This window comes from Capra hircus, chromosome 1, assembly GCF_001704415.2.
Source record: "Capra hircus breed San Clemente chromosome 1, ASM170441v1, whole genome shotgun sequence".
Classification (NCBI taxonomy): domain Eukaryota; kingdom Metazoa; phylum Chordata; class Mammalia; order Artiodactyla; family Bovidae; genus Capra; species Capra hircus.
Window position 1 is genome coordinate 4,105,988 of NC_030808.1, and position 11,407 is coordinate 4,117,394.

The 11,407-nt window shown below is 38.2% G+C and overlaps 1 protein-coding gene across 1 annotated transcript; it reads left to right on the forward strand.

The window, feature by feature from the left end:
* On the forward strand, positions 8,975 to 11,087 carry CLDN8 (claudin 8). Its single transcript, XM_005674708.3, has one exon. The coding sequence runs from the start codon at positions 9,177 to 9,179 to the stop codon at positions 9,852 to 9,854; it is 678 nt and encodes a 225-aa protein (XP_005674765.1). The 5' UTR covers positions 8,975 to 9,176; the 3' UTR covers positions 9,855 to 11,087.

The following is an 11,407-nucleotide window of genomic DNA, read 5'->3' on the forward strand; positions in this document are numbered from 1 at the left end:
CATCTTGAAAGTACTGTAAAACTTAAAAACTCTATATCCAATATTTGAGATAGAAAATGTACAGCTTTCAATTTTCCTCATATTTTCATTAAAAAAGACATTAGGAAGTCTGACATGTTATATAATATATTACAATATTTTCGTTTTTTGAAAAATAACTGAAAACCAAGAAAGCCACGCACTGCTTGTTCCAATAATATTCTTACCCATTGTGGTCTGAAGTTGGTTTTAAGTAAAGCACTTAATGTCTAACCCTATTAAAATTTGCAAACACTGGTGGCCTAAGGCAGACAGAATCTTAATTTGAATTTTAAGTGGAAAGTTAATTGTTTCGTAAATTAATCAGTAACACGGCTTAGCTCTATTTGCCCGGTTAATTACTTTTCCCTATCCTGTTAATTCCAACTTTACAAGAGAAACTCATTTTTCGAACTCTCCTATTCACTGTTTGCTCATAAGGACGTGTGGTTTCCAAGTGTGTGGTCTTTGCAGTCATACATTTTCATCTTACGATTCTCATATTGACCAATAGCTTTTGCCATAGGAAATGGAGAGGCCTTATTTCTCTTTGTGGCTTCCCTGGTGGCTCAGAGGTTACAGCGTCTGCCTGCAATGCGGGAGACCTGGGTTCGATCCCTGGGTCGGGAAGATCCCCTGGAGAAGGAAATGGCAACCCACTCCAGTATTCTTGCCTGGAGAATCCCATGGACAGAGGAGCCTGGAGAGCTATAGTCCACGGAGTCGCAAAGAGTAGGACATGACTGAGCGACTTCACTTCACTTCACTATTTCTCTTTGTCCTGTTCAAAATGCTATTGAAAACCTACTATATGCAGAGCATTTTTTCAGAGTACAGTGAGAGATAAAGCTGTAATATGTTGCAAGCCATGAGCCAGATTTGAAGCCAAGTATATAAGGAATACTGAGTGGGTCAAGAGTATGACCTCAGATGTCTGGCAGACTGGAATTCCTCCACTGGCCTTATTACCAGTTAGTTGTAGGACTTTGGGTGGTCCATTTATTTAAACTCCATAGTTGGAGCTTTCTTAGTAAAACTGATTCTATAGTGTTGTCCTGGTCGGTTGATAAGTCACCCAAGTCTGATTTCTGACTCTTTACCACCCTGTGGACTATACCTTGAGAGGCTCCTCTGTCCATGGGACTTCCCAGGCAAGAATACTGGAGTGGGTTGCACTTCCTTCTCCAGGGGATCTTCCTGACCCTAGAATTGAATCCTCATCTCCTGCATTGCAAAGCCCAATATGATGAGTATTGTTCTAATAATGTAGTTGAGAGGATCAAATCATATAATTAATTAATATTTTGTGTTGTGCAGTAGTCTTACTTGTTAATATAGTTTAATATTTATGGAATAGTTCTTATGATTAGCATAACAGTATGGAATCATATTGAAGATATTATCTTACGTGTCTTTTTCTTTTTCCTTCCTCTTTGTAATTAACCTGAGTTAAACTCAGTGTGAATAGATGTAGATCCAAAATTAAATTTTGAGAAATACTCTTTTTTGGCCTTATTCATTAATGAATGTTACAATTCCTGGTCCCAATTAATATCTCCACCTGACCAGAAAATTGTTTCATCTGTTAAGGGAGATGATGATTTTGTTTCTAAATTTTGTCAAGGACCTTTTGCTTTTATCATTCAAAGGTGCACATCATTCTTTACATTTTATTAGAAAAATATTATGACATGAAATGAAAAGATTAAGAAAATAGTTTTTCAAGCGGTTCCACAAATAACCATGTAAAACACTGTTTCATGCAACTTACAAATGTTTTTTATTTTGGCTTTATGTCAAAGATAAAACAGTTGCTCTTGAGCCACTGAAAAGAACAATTTCAGTGGACAAATAAAAGTAACTCTTGTATCATTCCTCTGTTGATCACTAATAAGTTCTGTAAAATGCAAAAGAAAGTTTTCTTGGATTACAATAAGCTGAGAGCACTAAAATGAAGTGGTTCGCCTCATTGCACCAAAATTGTTTAATTCCCCTTTGCCCAAATACGTGTCCAGCATTGATTAGATCATTAAGTACCATGACCTAGTCTGTGACTAAGAAACTATCAAGATGGAGATGACAATGAGAGACAGATAAGAAAGGGGTGCCAAATAATGATTTCTGAGTGGGGAACTCTCTGAAACTTTAAATAAGATATAATTGTGGTGTGGTTTCCCCAGGAGAAACTTCTCTGAATAGAGTATCAAAATACATTTCAAATATCAAGGAATCAGATATTTGACTAAAAAAATAAATAAATAAATCACAAAGTTTGGCCATGCATTCAGTTCAGTTCAGTTCAGTTCACTTCAGTTGCTCAGTCATGTCCGACTCTTTGCGATCCCATGAATCGCAGCATGTCAGGCCTCCCTGTCCATCACCAACTCCCAGAGTTTACCCAAACTCATGTCCATTGAGTCAGTGATGCCATCCAACCATCTCATCCTCTGTCATCCCCTTCTCCTCCTGCCCCCAATCCCTCTCAGCATCAGGGTCTTTTCCAATGAGTCAGTGAGCTTCAGCTTCAGCATCAGTCCTTCCAACGAACACCCAGGACTGATCTCCTTCAGAATGGACTGGATGGATCTCCTTGCAGTACAAGGGACTCTTAAGAGTCCTCTCCAACACCACAGCTCAAAAACATCAGTTCTTCGGCACTCAGCTTTCTTTATAGTCCAACTCTCACATCCATACATGACCACAGGAAAAACCACAGCCTTGACTAGATGGAACTCTGTTGGCAAAATAATGTCTCTGCTTTTCAATATGCTGCCTAGGTTGGTCATAAGTTTCCTTCCAAGGAGTAAGCGTCTTTTAATTTCATGGCTGCAGTCACCATCTGCAGTGATTTTGGAGCCCAGAAAAATAAAGTCTGATACTGTTTCCCCATCTATTTCCCATGAAGAGATGGGACTGGATCCATGATCTTCATTTTCTGAATGTTGAGCTTTAAGCCAACTTTTTCACTCTCCTCTTTCACTTTCATCAATAGGCTCTTTAGTTCCTCTTCACTTTCTGCCATAAGGGTGGTGTCATCTGCACATCTGAGGTCATTGATATTTCTCCCATGAATAGTTTTTAATAATGTGCTACATGGGAAAAAAATGTGTTGGACAAATTTTGTTTTTTCATTAATGTTGATCATATGTGTTCATATAAGAGAGTCCCTTTTTCTAGTTTCCTTCAAGAGATAGTAGGCAAGACAGGACACAACATGGAATTTAGGTCTGAATCTAGGTTCTATATCCACAGATTTGGCAAGCCAAAGCTGTATGGCCTTAGAAAAGGCACAGTCTTTCTTGAATTTATTCAATTATAAAATGGAGCTAATAAGGCTTACGTCATAGGGATGTTTTAAATGTGAGATGTAGTGCATGTAAGTAACCTGTGATATTGGGACCATTTAATACTCTGTAGCTATTATTATTACTGATAAACTTCAGCTTCTTAAAAAAAAAATCACAAATCATTAGAAGTAGGATGGTTGGAACTTCCCTGGTGGTCCAGTGTTAGGAATCTGCACTTCCAATGCAGTGAAGTGAAAGTGAAAATGTTAGTCGCTCAGTCATGTCTGTCTCTTTGCACTGATCCCATGCACTGGAGCCCACCTGGCTCCTCTTTCCATGAGGTTTTCCAAGCAAGAATACTGGAGTGGGTTGCTGTTCCCTCTTACAGGGGATCTTGGATCAAACCCAGGTCTCCCTCATTGTGAGCAGATTCTTTACCATCTGAGCCAGGCAGAGTTTTGATCTCTGGTTGGGAAACTAAGATTTCACATGCCCCATGTCTTGGCCAAACAAACAAACAAGAAATAAAACAAAAATAAAAGGCTTACTAAAAAAAAAGAGAGAGAGAGAGAGAATAAGAAGTAGGATGGTTCCTGTCAATTTGTCCATAATTTGTCAATAATTTAGAGGCAAGTTTCCCATAGTGTATAGCTTAATTATCTTAAAAAAAAGATTTCAGTGGATTTCTTGCCCTTTAGTGGGGTTATCACACTTACTACACTCAATAAAGCACATGGACTTATCTCCCCCAAAATGTCAGAATTCACAGAAACTCAGATTTTAATTCTTAGAAAATGCAATGAAAAGTGGGAAAAATTTAGGCGTGGGACCTTTGGGCAGTAATTAGGTTTAGATGTGTCATGAGAGTAGGGCCCTCATGGGATTAGTGTCCTTATAAAAAGGGAAGGAGTATAGAGTTTTCTCACTCTCTACCCTGTGAGGTCACGGCAAGATAATTATTGTTGTTGTTAAGTCACTAAGTCATTGTGACTCTTTGTGATTCCCTGGACTGTAGCCCACCATAATCCTCTGTCCATAGGATTCTCCAGGCCAGAATACTGGGGTGGGTAGCCATTTCCTCAGGATTTGAAGAGCCCAGGATTTGAACTCGGTCTCTTCCTTCGGCAAGCAGATTCCTTACTATTGAGTCGCCAGGGAAGCACAGCAAGAAGATGGCAGTCGGCAAACCACAAGAAGGGCTCTCACCAGAACTCCACCACCTGGCACCCTGATTTCAGACGTCCCAAGACTCCAGAACTGTGAAAAGTTAATTTCTGTTGTTTGAGCCACCTGGTCCATTGTATTCTGTTAAAGCAGTCTGAACTAAAACATGGCAATTATTATACAGAAAAGAGTTCATGTTTTAAAAAATGTATTTTTAATGCATTTGTTTACTATTTTTTTTAATTGGAGTATAAAATGTTACTAGTAGTAAAGGACCCACCTGCCAATGCAGGAGACATGGGAGATGCAGGTCATAGGGCGGCAAAGAGTTGGACACAGCTGAAGCAACTTAGCACACATAATTGCTTTACAGTGTGGCATCAACTCTATGTATACATATATCACCTCCCTCCTTAGTGTCCCTCCCACAGGCCCCCCATCCCGCCAAGTCATCAAGGAGAGCCAGGCTGAGCTCCCTCTGCTATACAATAACTTTCCACTAGCTATCCATTTTACACATGGTAGTGTAAAATAATGAAATTAGAACACTGCCTAACACCATACACAAAAATAAACTCATAATTGATAAGAGACCTAAGTATAAACCCAGAGTTATAAAACATTTAGAGGAAAACATAAGAAAAACACTCTGTGACAAACCATAGCGAGATCTTTGTTGGCCCACCTCCTAAAGTAGTGAAAGTAAAAATGAAAATAAACGGGACCAAACTTCAAATTATGCACAATAACCTGGACAAGGAAGCAACCTAGGTGTCCCCTTACAGATTAACAGAGAAAGAAGATGTGGCGCATATATACAGGAGTTCGTTTATAGGCAGAACAAATAGAGAGGTGGAAAATACAAGAGAACTAACTGCTAATGGAACTTTAAGAACAGAGAATATTGTTAAGGACAAATAGGATGATAGTTCGAGAACCTGTGGCAGTGTCCAAGATTAATTTGGGAACAACAAACAAAAGAGGCCTATTGATGTGTACACTTTTTCCCTCAGGACAAGATGGCCAGCCAAGTGCAGTTAATTAACAATGAAAGATAATTTAAAATAAACACAGATTGAAAACTCACAATACAACAGAAGAAAAAAATAAATAAATACAAAAGCAAATCCAGAAAACAATAGAGATTGGCAACAGACAGGCAGATAGGCAATCTTTGTTTCTTGATAGGCAGAAACAAAGATTACTGCAAGCAGTGGTGAAAATTAATAGTAACTCCAGACTAAAGAGTTATTGGTTAGGGATTAATTGCTGGAACAATAAGGATAATAAAAGCAAGGGCAAAGTGACAGTGACATTTTGTGTTATTATTTATAAAGTGGCAGCATTTGCATGTGTTATGTAGTTCTTAAATCAAGTTTCTGATAATGTAGACAAAAGGGAGATCTCCAGAGAGCAAGGGAACACAGAGGGTCAACATGAACATGCAGTCTTTGTAGGTTCTAAGTAATATTTTAGTTCTTCCATAGAAATGGGAATAGAAATGATAGAATAACCTGAGTAGGTGACTCTGTGGCTCTGAATTAAAGAACAGTTTTTAAAAAATGCTATTAATCTGCTAATTCTCTCACCATTATTGCTCTCTGAATTTCACAGGCAAGTTAATCTTCTCAAGAATACGACATTATAGAAAATATAAACAATAAACTTGACTTTAAAAAATTCTGTTATTTATTATGCCTGGCTGTGTTGGGTCTTTGCCGCTCAGGCTTTTCTCTAGCTGTGGCAGGCGGGAGCTACTCTCTTGTTGTGGCTTCTCGTTGCTATGACTTCTCCTGTTGCGGTGCCCCAGCTGTAGGATGTGTAGGCCTGAGTGCTTGTGTTATGTGGGCTCAGTGTTTGCAGCTTGGGGGCTCTGGAGCACAGACTCAGAAATTATGGTGCAAGAGCTTAGTTGTTCTGCAACAAGTGGAATCTCCCCAGACCAGGGATCAAACCCATGTCTCCTGCAATGGCAGCCAGATCCTTCACCACTGAGCCACCAGGGAAGCCCTGAACTTGACATTTTAAGCTCTGGGTATTGGGATTTCTGTCCCTAGACATGCTTCCCTATCTTCCTCATTTCCTCTGACCTTTGGGGCATGGTTATTTCAGAATATCATAGGGTTAACGTAAGAAACCTTTCTGAATGCCCTGGGCTAGTTCGTGACAGGACAGCTAACTCTGTAATTATTCTATTGCTAACCCAAGGCTGATTTCTCTTTCTGATCCTAATCTTTTGGCTAAGAAAATCTCAGGAGTGAAGTACTAATATTTTTGGAATGAGGAAAATATTTTTGTGTGAAATAAGGTCCTGGTAAAGCTGAATGCTTCAGGGAAGAAAGATTTGATAGTGAACAAAGCCAACAGGTACATCAATCCATAGCTGGGAGGCAGTTCCTATAAAGGCCAAGGCTCTCAAGTACAATGGATCTCTATTTCTGTCTCAGGTTTTCCTACTTTATGTGGATATTCTGCAATATTTCAACAGAGCTGCTAGAAATATATATCACACACAAATTTAGAAAAGAAATTTTGATTTGCTTTCCTTTGAATATAACTATATATAGACACATATACATATGTGTCTATGTTATTGTTCAGTCCCTAAGTCACGTCCGACTCTTTGTGGCCCCGTGGACTGCAGCACACCAGGCTTCCCTGTCCTCCACTATCTCCTAGAGTTTGCTCAAGTTCAAATATATACATACCTTTTTATTTTAGTTTGTCATTATCTCAACCAGTTATGTCATATTTTTTTCATTTTCCAATTGTGTCATCCTTCCCTTAGCCCAGGTGAGCTAACCAAGATGATAATAATAATAATAAAAATAATAATCTACTGTGTTGATTTCAACTCTCTTTTTATGGGTTGCAGATTATCTTTCCAAGTTTAGCTTAATTCTCCTTTGACTACAAATGTGGAAGTGATACAAGTCTGAAAGAGAAAATGCTATACCTTTTGTCAGAAAGAGGGATATGCTCCAAGTTCATTTTTAAATGAGCCCAATGCATGAAGAAAATTACTGTAAATATGAATTTTTAATTTTTTCTTAATTTCAATAGGTTCATCCTAATAAAATAATAACAGCTTGGCCTACTAGACATTCCTTTTTTTTTTTTTTATAATACAGTTTACTTTGGCAACTTCTCCTCCTCCTTAAAAGTACTGTTTTTTAAAATCTCTATATCTCTATGAACGACTCAGATTTTTTGGCCCATTAAATTTTCAAAGTTTAACAAGTGAGCAGGAAACACACCCTTCCATACCCTGAGTTAAGCTAGTACAAGGAAGCAGAGAAGTAAAATTGTAAACAAAGGATCTTGTTAAAATGCAAAAATGAAAGGAAACTAAAGTTTGAACTTTGGAAAGATAGGACAGTGTATTCAAGGTATTCTCCAGAAGAAAACTGCTGGTGGAATTTTTCAAAATCAACACGAATGTTTAATTCCATTGCTGTCATCATTATTATTTTGAGACGAAAAAGTCCAAAAATCATTTACGGGCTTCTACCTCCTACTGTAAGGAAACAGTCGAATACGACAGCACAAGGCACATCCCGCTCCTCTTGAAGACATGGTATTAAAGACGTGTAATTGACAGATTTAGCTGATTTGCTGAATATAGTCACTTTGTCATATAAATTTTTATTTAGAAATATCAGCCATTTGTATAGACCTAAAACTTGCACCAGTTTCAGAATTCTAGTTGCTTAGGTATAAGAAGACAGAAAAGATAAAGCTATAGAATGAGATAACAACCTAAAAGTCAATCCATCATTTAATTACTATTGTGAGTACTTGCTACATAAGAATCCAGAAAAAAAAAAAAAAGAAACCAGAAGAAAGTCACATGGATTTTTTTCTCTTGTTTTGTATTTCTTTTTCCTTATAAATTAAGATTATCAGGTATATACCAATGAGTGGTTTCCCTAGCTCAAAAGAAAACAATATGTGTTTGGTGCCATGGAGGAGGACAAGAGTATGTATTTAATTACTTTAGCCTTATTTTGTCCCTCGGCAAGATCTATTCCCTGATTTCACCCCAGTCAAGCTTGCTTTGAAGTCGCTGACAAATTAAATCAACCACTTGGATCATATGTGTCCCAAAGAATGTGGTTTCTCAGGTATGAGCAATCTATCAATCCCCTGGTCTCCTTTCACTTTGGCATTCTGACAATCCTAGCAAATTCTCAGGCAAAGATTGCAGCTTATGTTTTGGCCACAGCAGCCCTTACTCAAAGTTTCAGAATTGCCAGTTCAAGGTACAACTTTCACATCTCAAGGGACTGATACATTTCTTGACGATTGTGCAAGCATTCTTAATTATGCCTCCAGGTAAACATACTGCTGTCTTCTTGGACAACTGAGAAGTACAAAGAATGTTTATGTGCAGGTCCAGTTCTTCCAAGTATTTCTTGTGGGCTTAGACACACCTGAGTTACCACCCCCCTCTTATTGGCTGAGAAAGTTGCCCCACCTGATTTGTAACTTTACCCGCCACAGTCAGTAGCTGGGGGCACCTCCGCGAGCCAACACTGGATTTAATCTAGTTAGAAGTAGCCAGGCAGCTCTTGTTTGAAAAAAATCACTGAGTTCTGAGCTCATTACTACAGAAAAACTGCTCTCCCTCGGTACGCAGAGAACCTGGCTTCAGAGCAGCCTCACCAGCTCAGGCGTCTGGTCGGATAAAACCCAACCTGGAGGAGAATGGCTACCTACGCCCTGCAAATCGCCGGACTGGTGCTCGGTGGTGTGGGCATGGTGGGCACAGTGGCTGTCACAGTCATGCCTCAGTGGAGAGTGTCTGCCTTCATTGGAAGCAATATTGTGGTCTTTGAAAACCTCTGGGAAGGACTATGGATGAGTTGCATGAGGCATGCTAACATCAGAATGCAGTGCAAAATCTACGATTCACTGCTGGCTCTCTCTCCGGACCTACAGGCAGCCAGAGGACTGATGTGTGCCGCCTCCGTGCTGGGCTTCCTGGCTTTCATGACGGCCGTCCTCGGCATGAAGTGTACCAGATGCACTGGGGATGACGACAAGGTGAAAGGTCACATTCTGCTGACCGCTGGAGTGATCTTCATCATCACTGGCCTCGTGGTGCTCATCCCCGTGAGCTGGGTTGCCAATTCCATCATCAGAGACTTCTACAACCCAATAGTGGATATTGCCCAAAAACGGGAGCTGGGAGAAGCGCTCTACATAGGCTGGACCACGGCCCTGGTGCTGATGGTTGGAGGGGCGCTGTTCTGCTGTGCTTCTTGCTGCCATGAAAAGAGCAGTAGCTACAGATACTCCATACCGTCCCACCGAACAACCCACAAAAGCTATCACACCGAAAAGAAGTCGCCGAGTGTGTACTCCAAAAGTCAGTACGTGTAGTTATGGCTCTTTTTAAGCTACCTAGGAAGCCACCCAGATGACATAGATGTCCACTCTTTCCAAAACTGAGACCAAAAAGAACATTTGATTGGCTGTTCTTAGCTGCCTGGTCTTAATCACAGGAACTAATTACATCAGCTCTTCATGATTCTATAATCGATTTCAGCTGAATGAGAAATTGTACACATTGCTTGGATTATTCTAGAAAGAACAATTTGTTTTCTAAAATGGTTCATATTTTTTCTCTTTTATTAGTTACTTCAAAATGCCATTGTTAGAGACAATTATTTTACAACTGTGATTTCTCTGACAGAGCGTTATGTATATAGATGAGTGTGACATTTCTGTGTCACATACGTAGAGACAGGTTTATACAGTCTTATTTTAAATGAAACACTGATTCATTACAGTGAATAAATAGAATTCAACTATCGCTTTTCAGGGGAACCAGGGGTAAGATTGAAGAAGGTTAATATTAATTGTTTAAAAACAGCTTAGTGATGAATGCACTTGATTTATAATGAAGGTTAAAATGAAAGCTTTAATCAGCAGGGTAAAGGGAACTAGATGGCTTTTTGATATCTCGTTTTTCAGCCTAGGAGTTAGAAATCCAAATTCCTTCCTCCTCATTCTCCAGAGGCCTTCCTTTTCTTGTATATTAAATGGTCATCTTTTAAAAGCCAGATATTTTGTCAAGGGGCTTTGCATTCAAACTGCTTTTCCAGAGCTATACTAAGAAGAAAGAGAAAGCTATCGTCTAAGAAATATTAAAGACTTCAGGAAAGTGAAGATTTTTTTCCTCAAGTTTTTGTGGTTGGAGAAGGATACATTTTGACAAGAAATATTATATATATATATATGAATATTTTGATAACTATTTGTATAGAGACTTTGGACTTTCATTAATATAAATAACAGAAGAGAAAAATTCTATACCTTTATTTGATTACCAAAAAAATGAAACCAAATTGTTTTTTGTGAACTGCATCTCCTTATATGTGGACATTTAAGTCAAAATTATGATTTCAGTTTTCAAAGGTGAAATTTTTATTTGTTTCAGTTTTGTTCAGTTTTACTAAGGTACAGGTATACTATATCTTTGTGTTTCCCCCCAGATTTGATTGAACTGTTAATCTGATTCGAAAGTTTGTATACACATCTTTCTAGCTTAATTGACTATGTGTATCTGCTTTATGTCCTTTGTATTAATAAACTGTGCTTTTTATATTAATTTGATATCTTTCATTTTTCTTCAGTTTTTAAATATTTTAATAACTTGTAAAGAGTTTTTAAAAACCTGATATTTTCAGCTTTGCAGTTAAAAAAGGCTTTCAAAATTGCATTTTAAAGATAAAGATAGATTCAGCATTAATTTTTGAGAATAGAGTATTATATATCATTTAATATGATATACTTACAATGATTGGATTCACATACTAGTGTTTGATGTTGATAATATATTTGTAATTTTTTAAGATAATACTATAGGTTCCAAAAATCTATACCCTGCATATATTATGTATGTAATAGCTATTTATGTACAAACTTTCCAT

Excerpts from the sequence above, each read along its gene's own strand:
- CLDN8 (XM_005674708.3), top strand. The coding sequence starts at position 9,177 with ATGGCTACCTACGCCCTGCAAATCGCCGGACTGGTGCTCGGTGGTGTG.